We start from the raw sequence: 20,112 nt of genomic DNA, 5'->3' as shown, positions 1-20,112 counted from the left end.
TTATTATTAATATAATAATTGGATTGTGGTATCAAATGGTCCCAGCTGCTGCGCTAGGCATTGCACAAGCTAAGGACTGAGTGCAGTCTTAGCAGAAATTACATTAGCTGTGAAGGAAAAAACCAGCAGCACCAAAAGGGGAATTGATTTGTCTGAGGTGCCACACTGAGCCTGTAACAGCACTTAGACTGAAGCCAGTTTCCTGACCTCCAGTAGTCTTTTAGCTAAAGTACACCACTACTCATATCAGGATATTTTTAAAAGCTGTGGTATTATTAAATGTTGGTGTCGATTTTAGCAAGCTACTTACAATAGCCAATACTGTAATGACAGTGAGTTAAAAAAATCTCTTATCCAGAAATGCAAATTTCTTCGAGTTTGTGAAGCAACAAGCAAAAAGATCCCATAAGTAAAACAGCCTCTGAAAATTATTATAGGCTATTTCTAGCTTAAGAAGGAAAAGTCTTGTTAATTAGAGTTCCTCATAAGGAATACAATCCTCAGATTCCATCTGATTTATCCTTTAAATCCTCAGATTTATTCAGCCTTAATAAACCATCATGATTTTAATTTTCATGGTTTGTTGCCTGCTAATTTTATCAGTTCCAGGGCTGATAAAACTTTTAATGTATGAAGTTATCAGCAAGTCATTTCTTGCTGCAATTACAGATTATGAATTCAATCCTGAAAGCTGATCATGTGCAACTTGTTCTGAAATTCAGGAACTCCAAAGATCTGGCAAAAGGGCTGTTGAAGTTATCTGGACTCTAGCTGGCTTAATATACGTCACTTATCAACAGAACTTAAATCCTTTCATAACCTCAGTATATCTCTGCCAGCTACAAAAGTACCAATAAACCATAAAAGATAGACAGATCCAAAGCTTTCTTCCCAATTAAAAAAAAATTCCTTCCAAAACATGACACTGTTTCCTAGGTCCGGTTGATACAACCTCAAGCTACAGTGGCGTCAGACAAAGGAGAAAATATAAGCAATTTTTTTTCTATTGCTCCTCCCTTGGCACTAAACAATGGCTAATAATGATTGTGGTGAAATCAGCAATATGATGTAGAGGTGCCATTTATGAACTGCTAAGGAAGGCACACACTGATCAGAATAGTTTTCATCACTGGTATGCCATGTTATGTGAGGGAACTGGGGGCACCAAGCAAGTAAGCAACGTGCTTTTACTTATGGTATCTTCAGGCCAGTTACAAAAGAGAATATCCCTTCATGATCAAAGGGATATTGAGCAATACAAAGCAATTGGAGGGAAGACTATGTCAAACCCTTTCATTTGTAGAACACCTGGAAGAAACAATGTGCTAACATTGGCATTTTGAATGTTCTCCTGTGAAAACTGCCATATAAATGATACTTTGAATGCTATTTAAAGGCAATTTCTACTGTATCAGATTTGCATGTAAATAAAGCTCTGAAAATAAAATGTATTTGAAAAGGAAATAATGTGAAATCAGGCAATTATTTCTCTTCATGAGTTAGCAGTATTATTGTATTATGCTTCTAAAGAAAAAATTAGGTCCTGCTAAAGAAAAAAATTACTATCTTTTAATCTGTGGAGTTTTCACATGTACAGCATAGATTCCCTCTAGCAATCAGCACTGCTGCAGGTATTGCATGTTTATCAAATGTGCGCAAAATTGGCAACTTACTTAGACGGAGATTTTGTGCAGCTGATGTTATGATACTGTGGGGTAGGAATACTCTACAGAGCAATGCTGGTATCGTAATTGGCTTCCACAAAAGCACATTAATGCAGGCTACCAGATAAAAGTGGGTCAGCTTCCACTCACCAGGCAGTTTCGAATGAAAGGCCAAACTATACTGAAAAGAAAAAATGTGTGTGGAAGCCATTAGGTACTAGGATAAATGTTTTTATATTTCATGTGCGAAGAGCTCATCTCTTTTAAATCCTTGAATATGAATGCTGAACTGCTCTTTCATCTGATTCTACAGTCACCCTTTGTTGGACGCAAATAACTAACACAGACCAAACCCTAATAACTGAAAAAGAAAACATGGCAACACACAGATTCCCACTGCTCTCAGAAGAATTTACATATATCAGTGGTGCCAAAAAAATTCCACATGATGGACTGTGAAACAAGGTTTTAGACACCATGAATAGCCTCATCTCCATGATCTTGGTACTCTCTTATCAAAACAATTATAGGTTAAGGAGGGTGACAGAGATTTTCAAAGATCATTTTGTGGCAATAGACCTGTATTCACAAACTTGCACGCTCACAAAGCAGAATTTCAAATTCTCCATCATACATTCAAAGCTTTATTTACTTCTCCTTTCTTTACCTCTTCTTTAAGTTCTGTCCTTGTCTCTTGTCCTTCACTCCCTTCTGAGTCTTTGTCCTCCATTTGTGCTTCCTGTCTCCTGCTCACACTTCAGATTCCCTTGGACTGCTCAGATTTCTCTGTGCATGGAATAGCGGGTCCCCAAAACTTGTTTAAGTCAAAAGAAAGAGTCCCAATGACTTCAGCAAGCTTTCAACTAATTCTGACCTGGATGTGTCTCTATCTTTGCATTGGGATATGAAAACGCACTTTTTGCACTGAATACTCCAGGTACTGTTAAATAGAGTGTCCTGCAGCATCAGAAGACATCTGCTAAATAACCATTGCATCTGCATAACATCAACTCCCCAAGGCAGTGGTATGTGATTAATTTGGGCTCATTCTACTTACTATGTAGAGCTGTGAACAGCACCAGCAAACAGACAACACCCATTTGTCATTTGAGAAGTTAGTCTTGCTTCACTCTGAAGAGATTTTTGGGGGCACCCATATTTAGACACAATTTATCCTCAAATAAGCAAGTTTATCTCCCACTAGTCCTATTGTCTAGACAGACTACTAAGACATATTTTCTAGAGTAGAGGTTAGATGGATTGAGACTCCTTTGAGAGCCCTTCACAGACTTTAATTGACTTGACTGTTTGGCAATTTTTCCTGATGTCCAGCGTAAATTCCTTTTTTTGCTCAATTTCATCCTATCACTTCCAATTATGCCTGACCAAACTGCTCAAAACAATTCTCCTCTCTGTCTCCTGACAATAAGGATGCAGCACAAGCATCTCTTATTAGCACATCTATCCTTCAGAATTTATTGGCAGTTTTGACTATGGAGTTGACATTTCATACCTGCTTCTTAAAGAGGTCAAAGTATTTTATCATCCGTGGAAGGAAACATAAGCCTGTGAATGTGTGTAGACATTACACGACCTTCCCCCTTTCTTCCACAATTGAAACGTGGTAGTTAGAGTAAGAAAGCCTGAATGTAGCTAAGTTACCTTATGCAAAGACAAAGACTCAGTGACAACATGGACTTGGAAAGTCTCTCTTCCCTCTGTTCTTACAGTAATGTTCAAAATAATTGGGTGGACAAAGACAAAGTTGAAACATCTCTTGAAGAGAAAATAGTGATGGAAAAGAAAAGCTGTATTTCCCCATACTACTTACTGGATGATGTCGTAGTAGAAACAGTAACTTTTCCTCCAGTTCCTCAAATAACATTGCAAATTCATAAAACAACAGATTTCTCCCATTCAGCTAAAATTTCAGCTCAAGACTTCTGGTGACAATAAGCTACTGCATATAGTATTCCTTTAAGTTTAGTATTTTTACGAAGAACAGGATGTTAAAATCACTCTGTATACTAAGTCTGACATAGAAGCCACAGGAAGAAAAGAACATCTGGAAAATTCTTATACATATAAACTGGATCCAAACACCTAAGGAACAATGGATTTATTTCACAGGTGCACTGAACTACATGATCAGTAGAGCCAGAAGTATGGAGTCTGGCCTTTGACAGTAAAAAATAAACTACTGCAGCCTAAGGAACCCCTTACTGACTATAGCCTTGGTAAGTCATATCCTGTCTGCAAGAATAGCTCTATTCCACAGACTAACTTCCCTTGACAGCCCTCTGGGCTGCCGGGATATGAGGTAATGCCAGTGTAATAACAGACACATTAGCATGTGGACCCAGTTACCCTCACCCCTTTGTCCACAGAATGTGTTACAGTCCTTGGAAAGGAGTTCTCTGACCCATACCTGGATGAGAGAGCAATAACACAGAGTCAATTTTGCCAAGAGTGGTGAATTCTCTGGAGATAGCTATGCTATGCCTTTGCACTGCTCTGGTAAATTTGCAAGATCCTCTCCTGTGCGTGTCAAGATCATGTATTGATACTACCCTATTTTTTTTTTCCCCCATTAATTTCTTCTATGTAACTTGTATCTAAATTGTCATATCTGCCCAGAACAGTTATGCAACAAGGGAAATGACACACAATCAATTAGCTTTATGCCCATATACACACAGACTGCCTCCAGTCATAATTGCACGTGTGTTTTCCAAGTGTGTTTTTGTTAAGAGGAGGTATATATATTGAGTTAACAGAATGTTAGTTTCCCATTACTATATGTAATTCTAAATAACAACAACAAAATGAATTAAAAAGAGAATTCAAAGCAAAGCAAGCTGTATGTATTTGAAGAAGGCCAGTCTGTTAGGTACAGTGTAGCTTCTCATTGCTAATGAATCCCAAATCACATTCTCTTTGGGGAATAAAACATTAAAACAGCCTAGGTGGTTTTCTTAACAGTAGTCAGGAATCAATGCAGAACACCTGAATCAGCAATTTCCTGACTGGCAGTCAATCTCGTAAATGCTGTAACAAAGCTTTGAGCAAAGGCCACAGAATGAGCCATTTGATTTATATGCTGGCATTGATGATGAGGTGAAGGACATTGACACAGTGAAGGTGTTGAGCTTAGCCCAATTATAACTGCTTACTTGCAGTCAGTGGTAACAATGCCTACCTGGCCAAGCTGTTCACAAGCTGTTTGATACTCAGCTCGCTGACAGAGATCTTTCACGCGCTGGTATTTGGGTAGAAAGTTTTCTTCTTGGGCATCTACCTTCTCATTCTCCCTTTTATGCAGCAGTTTACTGGAAAAGAAAAAAAAATATTTTTACGTTAATATTAACTCCAAGATAAAAATACAGTTTGCTGAAAAGACTCAGAGGAGTAGTTATTTTCCAAGTCCATACCATCTCTAGTAGCCAAAACTTAGCAGTCCAGTAGAAACTAGCATTTAGCCTGTCCAATAACACACAAGTTACTCATGTCATGCTCTCAGGGAGCATACAAAAACACATAAAATCAAGACAATGTGTTACATGCCTGAGTGACAGGCAGTGACAAGAGTCAATATAGAGAGACCACATCTCATTCTACAGGGCTGCACTTTGCAAACCCCTCACGCTCCCATTTATGTATTAAGGCAGAGGTGCAGAGGGAATGGCCAGCAGATGAAGATGCAGAGAGGAAGGGTTCTTCATAATCCCATGATACAAGCAGGAGGGTGGAGGGCAGCAGCTGAAAGCAAATTGGGATGCCTTCCCATCTCTCAATCTAAGTAAACTCCCCTTCCCCCACCACAGCAGCGTGTTCATGCAGGTTGTAGGCAAAGGCCATGCATTCCGTCCAATCACACAATCACTGCCACTAGGCATACTGCAGCCATGTCCCTGCTGACACAGCTAAATGGCTTTACACTGTGGTGGAGTGCTGCTTTGGCTTTAGCTATTCAATATCCTTCTATTTAAAAAGATTGGGCTTTGTGATTAACACTTTCCTTACCCTCTTTCCACTAGGAAGGAGTCTCTCCACACCTTCATCTTTTTCTTTAAATGAAACCTAGGAGGAAACAAGGAGAGGAAGAAGCAATTCCCACAAAACCAGTAACCAAGTTATGCCCTAGTTTTCTCTCCCACCCCTAATTCCAACAAGAAACGTGCCACATAACTGCACAAGAGGACATTCAGCTCTATGAAGCAGGGACATACGTCTCTCCACTGAAAACAATAGGATACATTTTTCTCACAGGGACAAAATCCACAACAGGTTTATGCAGTACAACTTCTTCAACATAAGCATGTTTAAGGCATGAGGCATTAACTGAATTGTCCTTGTTCACAAAGGATCACAAATTAAATCGGTCTTCCTGACTCAAATTTGGGCTCTTAACCTGCATCTACCCACAAAGTATCCTATTCTAAAGCAGCTGCTCCTTTCCCGCTTTCCCTCCACCCAACTACTTGTAAAGCAAATAGTTCTCCTTCCCTGATTTTCTCTTGCAAGCATTCTCTAGCCAGTCTAATTCTCTTCCTCAGTCTTTTTCCAATGAAAGTATGGATGGAAAGTCTTAAATAATAATTGCAGTTTTTACTGCGAGTCTGTCTTTATATTATAGTCTGACACACAATCAACGCCGTCAATTATTTTACTATTTATTCAATATGAAATGCTTTGCTACAAATGATGCCACAGAGACATTTAAAATCTGTAACTCACATAGTTGAAGACTTTCATGTGTAGCCCTCTTACTTCTACACAGACTACATTTAGTATATACAGATGCCACATATGCCATACATCTAGAATATGAATGTGCCAAAATGAAAATAAATGACTGAAGTGAGTTGTATATGCCAAATAGTCTTCAGACTTTCCAGTGAATGTTGTACTCAGACAGATGGTGGTTTTCTTATATTTTCCTTTAAATTTTCTGCATGCTGCTGAACACCTGTTCAGTCTTGCAAAAACACATGCATGTTTCCATGCAACATTTCCATTTCTTACCTATTGACTGGTCTCTCAGAATCCAGCAGCTTTAGAATGGATTTACCATCCATATCAGATGGAATATCCAATCCAGCAATATCTAGAATTGTGGGTGCAAGATCAATATTCAACACAATGTGAGGATTCCTGAAAAAAACATAGGAGAACACAGTTTAAAGTCTATACAATAATACCAAGCAACTCCAGCTTCCACAGAGTCCAAGGATCTGAAAAGTCTTATTTTGTGACACCTGCAAATAAAAGAGGACACAATCTGATTCCTTTCCATGATGGAAATTAACATATAATACATAGATAAGTTGCATAACCTCAAGGGGACTAATACAAATATTTTAAACTTTAGCATAGAGCATTTTTGAGAAAGAAAAATAGTTCATAAGGCAAAGTTAGTTAATTTTTGCAAAAGACAGTTTAAAAAGCATTGGAAAAACTGTTTGGGTGTCTTACAGAATCAAAATGACTGCCAAATATATTAATGACTTTCTTAAAAAGTAGATTTGGCAGATAGCACATGCTTTACCTGTTTCGAAATCTGGTATAGAAATGAGTACCTCAGTTCCTATCACAGTAGGCATGTTCTGAAGAGAACATGAGAAATGTATTGCTAGGCACTAGTGAAAACTAAAAGTGACTGCTAATTTACAGTGTGAGACAGAAAAAGGAAAGGGATGAAAAAAAAAGCAGCACGGAAGAAACAGTTATGAAGAAAAAAAGAGAAAAAAATAACAGCTTTAATTAAAATGATCTTTCAAAGGGCACACATTTGCACATTCTGCAAAAACTTATGAACAGCCACCCTCTGGTACTTTGCAGAGTACGGCACATGCTCCTCAGCCACCGCAGTTAACAGTACGTCTGAATTCAAACTGACTTCAGATTTGGTTAAAACACTAGCGTTAACTCCCAAGTAGTATGTTAGCTTCTATCCCCAAACCCACTGAACTGTCACAGCTAAATATGAGTTAATATATCAGAGCATCTGGCTCTGACAGATGAACTCATATCCATCCAGCCCAGAATTCAGTAGCTAAATGAATACCCAAAATTTTTAATCATGTGATTTGGTTTTACTGTAGGTCTGCTTTTGCAGAAGTGTTTTCTGTTTATGTTCACAGAATCACAGAGTATCCTGAGCTGGAAAGGACCTACAAGGATCTCTGAGTCCAACTTGTGGCCCTGCACAGGACAGCCACAAGAATCCCAACACGTGCCTGAAAGCATTGTCCAAAATGCTTCTTCAGCTCCGGCAGGTTCAGTGCCAAGACTGCTTCCCCCAGCAGCCTGTCCCAGTGCCTGAACATCCTCTGCAAGAAGGGCATTTTCCCAATATCCAACCTAAACCTCCCCTGCCAGAACTTCATGCTGTTCCCTTGAGTCCTGTCACTAGTCACCAGAGAGAAGGTGTTGGTGCCTATCCCTTTGTTTCTCCTTAAGAGGAAGTTGTATACTGCTATGGGGTCTCCCCTCCCCTCAGTCTCCTCCAGTCTGAAAAAGCCAAGTGACCTCAGCTGCACCTCACAAGGCTCCAGGCCTATCACCATCTTCATAGCCTCCTTTGGATGCTCTCTAAATAGCTTTATATCCTTCTAATATTGTAGTGCCCCAAACTGCCCCCAGAACTCAAGCTGAGGCTGCCCCAGCACAGAGCAGAGCAGGACAATCCCCTCCCTTGCCTGGCCAGCAATGCTGGGCCTGGTGCTCCCCCAGGACACGGTTGGCCCTCCTGGCTTCCAGGGCAGTGCTGACTCTCATTCGACTTTCTGTCGACCAGGATCCCCCAGTCCCTTTCCAAAGCTGGTCTCCAGCCTCTCTCTCCCCAGAGTCTGTCTGTATCTCCAGGGTTGCCCTGTTGCAGGTGAAGATTCCAAAACTTGCCCTTGTTAAACTTCAGAGAGCTGATGATTGCCCACCTCTCTAATTTGTCAGTGTGTCTCTGCAGGGCCTCTCTGCCTTTGCGAGGGTCGACAGCTCCTCCCAATTTAGTATCATCAGCAAATTTACTTCATATTCCTTCATGTCCTGCACCCCAGTTGTTCATTACATTGAATCTTAAAAACTCATTTCAACCATGTCTATGATAGTGTTGAAGTTGAGTGCGCAATTACTCACAATATTACATATATAAATACTGTTTATCAGCCGTGTGCTATTGCTTTTCCTTACTTCTTTGGAAAACAAGGATTAAAAAATCACAACAGACCCTCCATTTCTTGAAAGTGGGGAAAAATAATAACATGAGCATACTGCTACACAAACAGTGTTCTACAGCACTGAGCATAAAGAATCACCATGTTATGACCAGCAGGCACAAAGGAAGGATGGGACCAGATGGACTGCAATACATGTCAGTGCAGAATTCCAGCTCAGAATACAGGACAGAAGAAAGCTGCTAAATTCACACTATTTAATGAGATACTATTTTAAAATTACTACATCTTTGAGTGAGCAAGCAAACAGGCACTGACAAGAGCATAGGTGATGAATTAAATTGATGTATGCGATTTGATTTTAATTACTGATAATTATGATGTAGCATATTTAGTAACAGAAATGAGAGGTTAGTAATCAATCACTTGCTACAGTGATTGATATTAAAATTTCCCTGGTATCCAAAGGGAGTCATGACAATTATTCTGCAGGAAAAACATAAGGTTCACACAAAACACAGATGACAGAAGTTCTACCATTAAAGAAAATCAGGCTGAGAGGGAAGATCAATTTATTATCTGATGTATTCCCTCTCCAAGGTGTTTTACTCTGTTCTTCCTATTTGCTCTACTGTGACAAGCTCTGTTCTGTTAAAACTCTGTCAGGCTGACTATTCCAATTCTAACAGAAAGATGTTTTCATCTTTGGAAGTCTGAAAAATAAAATTCAGTGGGAAGGTTTCAGAGCTTTTGTGGATATCTGTGTGTAAGGATCCTTGAACTACCACAGACACAATGTGGCTGGTCTCTAGCACTATGTTGCAGAAGCACTAGCTCAGTCACTTGGGCCATGTTAGCACTGACTCTCCAGGAAGGCCAAAAACTGCAGACAAAGGGAAAGAGAGCAGGTTTGTAGAAGGCTATTCCAGCTCATTTGAAATTCCGGGCTGCTGCAGACAAAACTCTTTCAGTGCCAAGGTAGTATGTTTAATCCCAACTGAGGAATCTCTCCCTGCTCTTTAAAGAATATTATTTTTTTCACATGCACAACTGCTGAAAATAAATTAGAAACACAGTGTAATAGCTACAGAATTTAACATTTTTCTGCCTGCAGATAATGTGAATCAGTGAATTTAACCAGCATACAGAATGAGATTTTTTTTATAACTATTTGTTATCATATTACACATTAGATGCATTCCTCCGCAGTAAAGAAAAAATTGTGTGTGGAAGACTGTGTGTGTTAATTATGCTAAAACATGCACACTGATACAACTATTAGGCAGCAATTTATGGCACTCTGTCCAACATCATTACTTAAGTGCAAATATTTGCTATCCAAAATAATTGCTTAGAAAGTGTATTTGCTTAATTTTTTAGCTGATCAAAGCTACCATTTCAATTAACAGTCATACTCTGCATGCTTGTGTGCATCTGACAAACAGGCCTAACCACATAGTCCCAAAGAACGAGCCAGAAAGAATATTTTGTGGATGATAGTATATGAACTGATCATTATAAATTGAAACAAGTGACTCCAGTGTTCACCAATAATTATCTACTATGGCATTATACAGTATATTTTTTAACTTTAAAATGACAGTTACGTGTATAATTTGCACTCCTTAAAAGAATGCAAGTAAGTGTTTCCTAGACTGGACATCATTCAAAGTGATTTTTCCACTAGATCCACTGAAGTGCAGTGGCTTGTGCTGCACACCCACGCAAGCAAAAAGGCAATGGCCTTGAGTTTGTTACACCAGCCTGTGCAATCAGTTCTGTTTTTTGAGTAGACATATTTTTCTGCCAAAGATAACCAGGATGGGCAATACTTTGTGCCTCCATTTGGCTGCCAGGTCAATACAACTAGAGATGTGAACATGAAATTTTCAGGTCACAACACACACAATAGCAAAGAACTTACAAGGACCCAGCCTCCACATTTGGTCCTCGGACATAGAATGGAACTCTGATATCAAACTCATATGGCATAGACTTCCCTTTCACCAGCCCAAACTGCCCAATATGATAACCATGGTCGGCCATGTATATTATATACGTATTTTCCAGTTCTCCAGTTTCAGCCAACATATTGTAAATCTGAAAAAGAGCAAAACAAAATATGAAATTAATTCCACTGAGTAGCTCTACATGTGGAACACTGGATATCACTTTCTGCCTATGTGCAACATACAAATAACAACAGCTAAGGATGGCACTGAGTTATCACAATGAACCACTCTGAATAATACATAATCACATCTTAATTTTACTAACTGAATATTGTGGCTATTACAAGGCAAAACTCTGTTTCAAGGTAAAACACAGCATGCCATTTCAAAAATGTTTGGGTTCAGTATTTTGCGTGAGAGCTGTCAAGATAGTACTAAATACATACAGTAACACAAGGTGTCATTTCAAAATTTTCTCTCCAGTTTTATCTTTTTCTTGCAGCAAGCAATTTTAATAAAATGACAGCCTTTTGAATCTCACATATATTCAGGCAGCACTCAACAACTTCAGCTTCAAACAAATAAGTCTCCATTATGCAGAATATTTGCAAAATATCTTCCAGATAAATATCGCTCCATCATAGTACTCTCACTATGGAGAATTACAAGGAGATTTAAATGTGGATGCTTCTACAGATTTACATAAGAAACTATGTGAAATGTGCCAACTTTAGCATCAAGGATCGATTTTCATGTGACATTTTGGCTTGAGAAAGGTAAGGTGGTGGAATACCACCAAAGTGGTGCCTCACACAGGTGCAAAACACATCAGCACAGGACAAAACTCTGTTGTGTTGGTTTGGGAGTTTATTTTTGGTTCTTTTTCAGGTTGTTTTGTTTGTGGGTTTGGCTTTTTTTGGCTTTTGTTTTGGTTTTGGAGGGGTTGTGCAGGGTTTTTGGCGGTTTTTTGTTTTGGTTTGTTTGTTTGTTTTGGGTTTTGGGTTTTTTTTGAGTGTGTGAGGTTTTTTGTTGTTTTTTCTTTTTAATTTTGAAAGACTATTAACACATATAAATCAGTAGAAAAAGATCAGCCTAACTTTGTAATTAGAACTAAAAAAGAACCTAACTGACTTGCCTGCAGTAAATCACCTGGAGTGAAAACCTTTTACTAAACAGAAAATCCTAATAGTGTAGTAAAATCACCAATTTCCCCTAATGCTGGTATCTGATCCATCTAAACAGCTTCATTAACAGGAAGCAGAGGTCATATTTGCCTGAATCAGTAATTATAAGATATTAGTAATTATATTAGTAACAAGCTTATGCAATGCCATCCAGATAATCTCCTTTTTGCCTTAGAGGACTCCTCTAAGTCTAATTTAGACTCCTCTAATCCTCTAATTTATGTTCTAGCTTTTTTTGACTAAGAATGCCAAGAGATAAGCAGTAATTGCAACACTTTTAAATCTGCATAACCATTCTTTTTCAGTATAGCTTTTAGTGAATCCAGATCTTTCTGTGGGAGACATATAGTTTGTATTAAGAAATCTCATTGTTAGATGATGCAGATAATTTTAAAATACCAATCTATGTATTTATTTACTTCCAATATTTAACCTCCTGGGCTGGGTTTACCATGGGATCATTCCAGTTAGGACTCCTGTATCATCACTTTTTGCTGCTGTTGTTTTCTTCTCTCACAAACTCAGTGTCACAAGATTAAAATAGACACACATTTAGGTAGTTATTTCCAACAGGCTATATGATGACTTTCTTTATCAAAGGTACATTTTTAGGCTTTATGATGCGTAGATTTTCAGGCAATCCCTTTCTCCTCCCCTTAATCAGCAGTAGTTCTGTGGCATCAAGTCAGCTTGTTCACACCACCCAACTCAGGGTACCTGTCTTTAGGAGATGAGGAACCTTACACATTGAATAAAGAGACAAAACGATCAGAGGTGAGAGGATTACACACTATTAAAAAACTGATGCGGTCCTTCTCCACCTTCTTTCTCCCTTATCTTCATATGCAGGACTATGTGGAGCTTAACTCAAGAAACAAGCACCTGTTTAGCCAAAAAACAAAACAAAACAAAAGCGACTATTAATCTTACCATCTCCATAGAGTCATCCACAGACATGAGTGTTTGAAGGCGCTTTCTCTGTAGCATGTTAGTGAACTCCATATGTATGGGTTTCATGGGACCGGTATACCTCATTATCCAGTGCTTGTCTGGGTTTGGAGCATAGTTATAACTGGGAGTACTAAGGAAATGAGAGAAAACCACAATGTTTTAGCCAAGTAGAAAAAAGTGACAGTAATGAATATTAATTTCTATTTGATCAACACTATAGGAAGTACTATCTGAGGTGCACAAGAAAATATTAAGATTATTTTCGAAATGTCTTCTAGTTTCATGTTATGAAACACGGGAAAATGAAAACAACTTGGGGGGGGAATAAAATCTATGAAAACATTAAACATACCTTATCTTTCGAGTGATTTCAGACTAACAAGTGTACATTTCAAGGCCAAGGGACTTAGCCTCAGAAGTCTTAACTCCACAAGCATGATCAGGATGAAGCACATATTACAGAGCTCCTACTCATGTAATTGCTTTGCTTTCACTCCACTCACATTAGCACCAAATACTACGTCTTGTGCAAGCTGTTTAAAAATAACTATACAATTTGCTGTAGAGGTTCTACTATGTTCTTTAACAGCTTTTTGGAATTCAGCATGACTGGCTACTTGAATACTTTCACACTTATGCAACAGAGGAGCACAGGCACTCTGTCTACTGGTATCCAATTGCATGTGAGCAGCAGAAGTGGATACACAGCCGGATTTTAAAGACCTGCAAAGAAAAGTGGGATGAGGAAAATAGGGCTGTATTTTGAAGACTCATTCCAGCCACCAACTCCTTTACTTGAAGTCCCTGCAAAATCCCAATAACTGGGTTCAACATCCACCTGGAATCTCACTGTCCCTCAAAGTTCTCACGATCCTGGGACGTCATTAAAGTGATGAGGAAAAATATTGTCCACAGTTTCACATGGTTGGGAGTCCCAGCAATCACTTTTCTATGCATAATTATATTACTTCAGGTTAGCTGAACCTAAATAAAAGATTTATATTACCACCATGATGTCAACTCTCCACATCACCAACTCATTAAAAGATATTATTATAGCTTACATTTGCAAGAAATACTATTCTTACATACTATATTTATTCCTTATTACTTATGGTTGAAGACCACCTTTTACAATTTCTTCACATCATGGCTCAAAGACATCACGCACAGAGTCTAAAGTGTTAAAAATTACTTTTCCTAGGTAATTTGGTTAGACTTCCTTTTTTCATTCAAAGCAGTAAACTTGGTCTGTGCCAATCTGCAAGCCAAGAGAGTAACACAGTAACACAGGAAAAAATAGCAAATACTCATTTACTTTCCTCTTACCAACACAGAATTTCCTGATAAATTCCTATTTGGGAAATTTCTACTGTTGGTTTTGTGTAGGCAAGAGAGCAGCAAGGTAAGTTATTAAGCTAAAAAATAACATCAGCTGAAACTTCTCATCAAAATACTGCGTATCTAATGTATCTCTGAATATGACAGTCAGAAGACATTCAATATAAATATTAAACTAATAATCCGACAGTGAAATGTTTTATGCTGAAAGCCTCTGTTAGATGCTATCTGAAAAACTTTTTTAGGTGGCAAGTGGAGGCTTCTTCATACAGGGAGGAAAGTGCTGCTGTCTATTCTCTCTGTATTGTTAATAGTCTCTTGAATTTCAGAATGTTATTGTGGTTGAAATAATGACATTGCTTCTCTGAAAATGCTGACCGTTACGGAAACTGTTGCTATGTGATGCTCAGAATGAATCAAAAATGCTTCGCTAACTCCTTTTCAGCTTACTTTGTAATATCCTGGCTGATTTGAAACCTCCCACTATTTAGTCCAACTAAAGCCCACAATTTTCTTTGATTACTACAAATGTAACCCTTTAATCCTTAACAGATTTGTCTGTCTTATGGGAAAAATACAAAAAAGTAACATTCCTAGAAGCTAGCTGAAACAACTTCTTCGAATGTATGCAGAAGGGAAGCCCCAAACAGACTGAATTTGACCTTGAAAAAGATGGATGGTAAAATGTACCCTCTATTGAAGTGAATTCTGATCACCGCTAAAACTGCCCAGCTGCCACATTCTCTACAGCTCACAATACAGGCAGCAATAAAGGAAAACCATGCAGCTGAGGGATTTTCTCTGTGAATAATTTTCAAACAAGACAAGACTGAAGATGCTCACAGAGAGGAGCTCTACAGAATGAGATGGAGAGAGTCTGCAGTATAGGGCAGAATGGTCATACCAGCCAGAATATGGTAGAGAATCAAGAGAACAGCAGCAGAAATTAGCCACAGAAGTACATACCAGAGCTCCAAGGCAAAGCAGCACCCTGACTAAAACCCATACCACTGGCTTTTAGCTATTACTAGCAACGCCACATGATGTAGTGTGTACATCAACCAATGTCAAGCACTACCATCCCACTTTCACTTGGCTTTTCTTTTCCACAGAATCCACTTACAGTCTTCGCCACTGCTGCCACAAGGAAAGGTGTGGAGTCATACCACACAGTGTACTGCCTTCTGGTTTGGGGACTAGGCAAAGACTTTGTTCAGGGTATTGCTTATTGCTTTAGGGCAATTTGTAAGTGTTCCACTTGCATTCTGATCCTTCCTTACAATATCCACATGACAACCAAACAGTAAGAACTGCCTGCAACCCTTTATCATTGAGAGATTTATCTGTCACTGAGATTCCCTGGAATTTGGGAACAAGGGGAAAAATGGAAAGTAGAGAACTAATTTGTATCATTCCTTCACTGTATGTACACATTCTGCATTTTCACATTTACTCTTAAACCTAGGCCACTGAAAACTCCTCTTAAATATTTGTGACAAGTTATGCCAAGAGTACTATAAAGAAAACATTGTTCACCCAGAGGTACCCAGAACTTCCATACTCCAGAACCTGAAAATCAAAGGTTTTGTTTTTTCCTTACATGTGTTGTGAGGCATTAGGAAAGAGCTGTGAGTACTGAGGGGCTGAATCTTCAGGGCCATGAGGAGCAGCATGGCTTATAACCATCAGTACTGGCCTGTGAGGATACATCTTCTTTGATATTCTAAAGAAGGTAATACTGTCATTGGTAATCAGATCAGTCAGATAATCCTGCAAGTAGAAGCAAACGTATAATGAGACACTTGAAAAGGAATTTCAAACTGGGAGATAATAGGAAGGAGACGTCTGAGGTACCATAAGAAATAGGAAAAAAAAAGCTACTTCACTAAGAAAGGTAGGAGGAAGAAGTAAGTTACAGATGTTAAAATCTCAAAAAACTAAAATCAAATAATGCTTTCTTCAGTGCCTAGAAAAACAAAAACCAACAGCTTCTAGCTTTTTCTCAGAAATGAATGACACTAAAGAAGATCAAATAGTACTCTTTCTTCCTAAAGTGGATAACTACATTATGAAAAACACAATGCTAAATACAATGACCAGGTATGAATGAAAAAAAATTATCAGTGTCGGTATCTTCTAAGGTGTATAGTCCAACCTTACATCACAAAAATACTTTGAAAAACCAAATGGCTCAATATTCTTTTTTCTTAACCTTCTTCTGAACCAGAAGTCACTAACACGAGAAGATGGTGGGCTAATTGAACGAAAGACTTCATTCAAAAATACAGTGACAATCTGATAGAGATGTAGCTCTATTGCACATATTGTTGAGAATTTAGAAATCTTCCTGTAGAAGAGTTGGACTCTCTCTATACTTTCTAAGAAGTGTCATTATCATTCTTATGATATCTGCAAGAGCTATAGGGATTGAAGACAGGATTTTTAATGACAAGCCATGCTCTCCCTTAGGTGCTTCACAGGAACACTGCAAGTATAAATATCCATCAAACAGTAGGATATGAAACTACACCTTAAAAAAACCCAAAATAACTGTCATGTCACAGCAGAATGTAAAATCAGATGTAACATATGGTCAAGCCAACAAGTACAAGGTGTGGTATAGACTGGATTGCATCTCCTTTTGAGTACAGCTTTCTGCCCATGGTTAAGACACTTGCTCCTCTTCACCTCTGTCAGCATCCTTGGTCTGAAAAGTCAGCTTGTCATTCAAAGGAAGCCTTTTCCACAGACTATATTTACTTCCCCCAAGTTGTTTCTTGTCTATCCCAGAACAAGGCTGGCAAAGTCTCCATTTATAATTTTACACACTGGTCCCAACACAAGGCATGACTGTTACAAAACTGCCATGATTATGACTGTTCCTGGGATGGTATTTTCACTCTAAATAGGCATTAAATGAAGGACTTCCACTCATAAAAGTAGGCAGGGGAAGGGAAAATGTACCAAAGCAAAACTGACTTCTGAACATGCTTTCAATGCCTGAGATGGTATTCACAGCTGAGAGAGAATACTGAAGTGCTCTCAAAAATGCACTGCTGTTTATCTTCATTGTGCTGCTTCTTTAAGCCAGTCAATCACTTTAAGCCTGTAACTCCTCTTTGATTTAGCCATTAGAAGAGCAGAGTTTTCCAATTTCATTTTAAAGAGACAGGTTTCCACATGGTCAAAAGTGAAAATCACTACAAACCCAGCATTTACCAGGCCAAAAGACCAAACAGAAACATTTCACTGAACTGATTTCTTTTGGTTTTTTTTTAAAGGTCCACATTATAGAGGTTGTAGTTGTACGAAATTAAAATTCATCTAAAAGATGTCGGCAGAAACTGAAAAAGAAAAATCAAAGTAGAATGTATTTTATAAGAAAATCTGAAAGAATTTAATTTTCAGAGAAGCTTAGCAGTTACTTTAGAGGACAAAATGAACTGTTGTTTTGGGTTTTTTTCCTAGTTTTCCACTGGCACATAATTAACATCAGCTGGTTAAACAGATAGGACTAAAAAATAGTTTGATTATATTGCTCATTGCTGGAAAATCACATTTTCAGCAACAAGAATGGCAGGAAAGAAAGAGAAACAGTCTTCCAATTCGGCTTCTGTTTGCTCATTTGAACTCCAGTGTTAACATCAACCAGTGCTGTTGCTCTGCACACTATCATCTGTTTATTACTGTAGCTGTTTATTATGCAAGAATATGAAGATTATAAAAAGTCTGTCTTTTCATCAGCCTTATTTTTTGATTTATTTATTACCAAAATCAGTAAGAAAAACTAAAACAAGTGAAAACCTTAACATTTTCAAGTCTGGCATACACAAACAGTTGAATATATTGGAACATAAAGCTCCCTGTTGGCTCCTTGGTACAATGGAGATGGAGAACAGTGCCTATGAAATCACTTGACTGACACTGTTCCACAGAAGATATATTTCCATCACAACATTTTAGTACATGGCTGTAAAGATTAGCTCTGTCATTCTTCATAGATCAGAAGGAAAACAGAAGACAAATAATTCTGTACACTAGTTTGCACCTTCCCTTTAGCAGCTGATGATGGAAAAGGCAGCCCTAGAAGACTGTGAAGTTTTATCTCTCAGCACAAAGTACATTCAATTATAAAAGGCAAATAGGGCAAAGGAAAATGGAAATCACAGAGAGGAAACCACAGACACCAACCTTTTAAAGGAAAAACTGGCTGTGAACACTATGCTAATGAAACACAAATAGGAAGGCAGGATTTGCCATCAATAAGAGAAAGCGAACAAAACATCTGTTAAACAAACATACATTACAAATCACTTCAGAATGAGTCAACTTCCTTAGTGATACACTAAAACTAGAGCAGTTTATGGATAGATTTAGTTACCATCCTACTTCAGAGTCACTTCTGCCCACTTTAGGACTTCACTGAAGCTGGTTCCTTTGGAAAGGAACACTTTTAGCTGAAATAAACATATGCCTGACTGCAAGCAGGTATTGAGCTGTAACATGTTAGATGAGGAAAAAAATAATACTGTGTTTGACAATGACTATCAAGCATTTTTGTAAGTGTGGTCAGGATATAACATCCTTGAAAGGATATTAAGAAACACATGCATCTGTATGCACAGAAATACAAACATAATATTTAAATTCTCCACTCATTCAGAATTATCATAAATTGTACCAAGATTCTGTGAACACTCCATAATATTGTGGCTGTGAAACAAGTTGCTTATACTAAAAGGATTGGTCTAGCTGGAGGGAAACGGATTCTTATCTCATTAATGCTTGTCTAACTCCGCTGACACAATAATTACATACAAAGCACAGAAATAGCTAACACACAGCACCTTCAGCTTGTAGTATCTAATACAGTCTCAGAATATTTTACTTGTTTCCACTGCTGGTAGTAATGTTTTCAGGAACGTGACACTCCCAGAATGGAAGGTAACCATGCCCAAACACTACTGTTACCAGTTGTAGATAATGTTACACGCACTGGCTTTCAAGTATAAAAAGAGACTGAAACCATAAAGTACAGCTTTCTTATGGTCATGTCTAAATGTAAATAGAAATAAATCAACAGGACCTACCCTGGAGTAGTCATATCCATGCTTCTCCTTCACTCCGTTTCTACAGAGTGTGTAGTTGTAAAATCGAGAATTTTTAAGTAATCCAACCCATTCTTTCCAACCAGGAGGCACATAGGAGCCATTGTATTCATTAAGGTACTTTCCAAAGAAAGCTAGGGGTAGAAAACAGAAGTGTAGTAAGAAGGCATAACAGAAACACCATAGTTAAAGAGATTCTTTCCTTTCTGTTTTTTCTTAAAATAATTTTGTCCTCTCCATTACAATAGATTTAAGGTAAGTTCTGAGTTTTAAGCTTGCATCTGTTTTTTTAATTTGTATCTCTATAATGTAGATATTTTGATTTACAACCTATGTATATGAGAAACTGGACCACGATTACCATTATATTTTCTTTTTCAGTGCCTGATATACTTGGAATCAGACCACATGTTCTTCCTCCTAGACTCTTCATATCCTTCACGCTGCTGAGCTGCATCCATCCACCTATTAGTGCCCCATGAAATTGAACTTCCCACTAAGAGTGTGAAATTAAAACTCATGTTTTAAGATATTAACACTCTACATTTAAACATGAATGCTGTGCATAAAGTACTTAAAAAATTTATTTAGAACATTGTTTTTCTGAGCTATTTCAACAGACAATTTTCCAGATATTAACTTGGGTTTTGAGCATGAGTATTAATTACTCCTAAAGATTTGTTTATCTCTTTAAAATCTTTTACTTCTGTATCTGGTATCAGTTTTCCCCAGCTCAA

The 20,112-nt window shown here is 38.1% G+C and overlaps 1 protein-coding gene across 7 annotated transcripts in view; it reads right to left on the bottom strand.

Moving 5' to 3' along the window:
• SULF2 (sulfatase 2) overlaps window positions 1-20,112 on the bottom strand; it is a 122,895-nt gene that overhangs the window by 24,002 nt on the left and 78,781 nt on the right. For all 7 annotated transcript variants that reach the window (XM_039563710.1, XM_039563709.1, XM_039563712.1 and 4 more), the window contains 7 exons: window positions 19,358-19,509; window positions 15,868-16,037; window positions 12,906-13,056; window positions 10,764-10,939; window positions 6,690-6,818; window positions 5,688-5,744; window positions 4,864-4,993 (listed from right to left, as the gene is read on the bottom strand). In XM_039563710.1, coding sequence (XP_039419644.1) covers window positions 4,864-4,993; window positions 5,688-5,744; window positions 6,690-6,818; window positions 10,764-10,939; window positions 12,906-13,056; window positions 15,868-16,037; window positions 19,358-19,509 — 965 coding nt within the window. The remainder of the gene's footprint in view (window positions 1-4,863; window positions 4,994-5,687; window positions 5,745-6,689; window positions 6,819-10,763; window positions 10,940-12,905; window positions 13,057-15,867; window positions 16,038-19,357; window positions 19,510-20,112) is intronic.

Source organism: Corvus cornix, chromosome 20, assembly GCF_000738735.6.
Source record: "Corvus cornix cornix isolate S_Up_H32 chromosome 20, ASM73873v5, whole genome shotgun sequence".
NCBI classification, from domain to species: Eukaryota; Metazoa; Chordata; class Aves; order Passeriformes; family Corvidae; genus Corvus; species Corvus cornix.
This window is presented reverse-complemented; position numbering and strand designations above follow the sequence as displayed.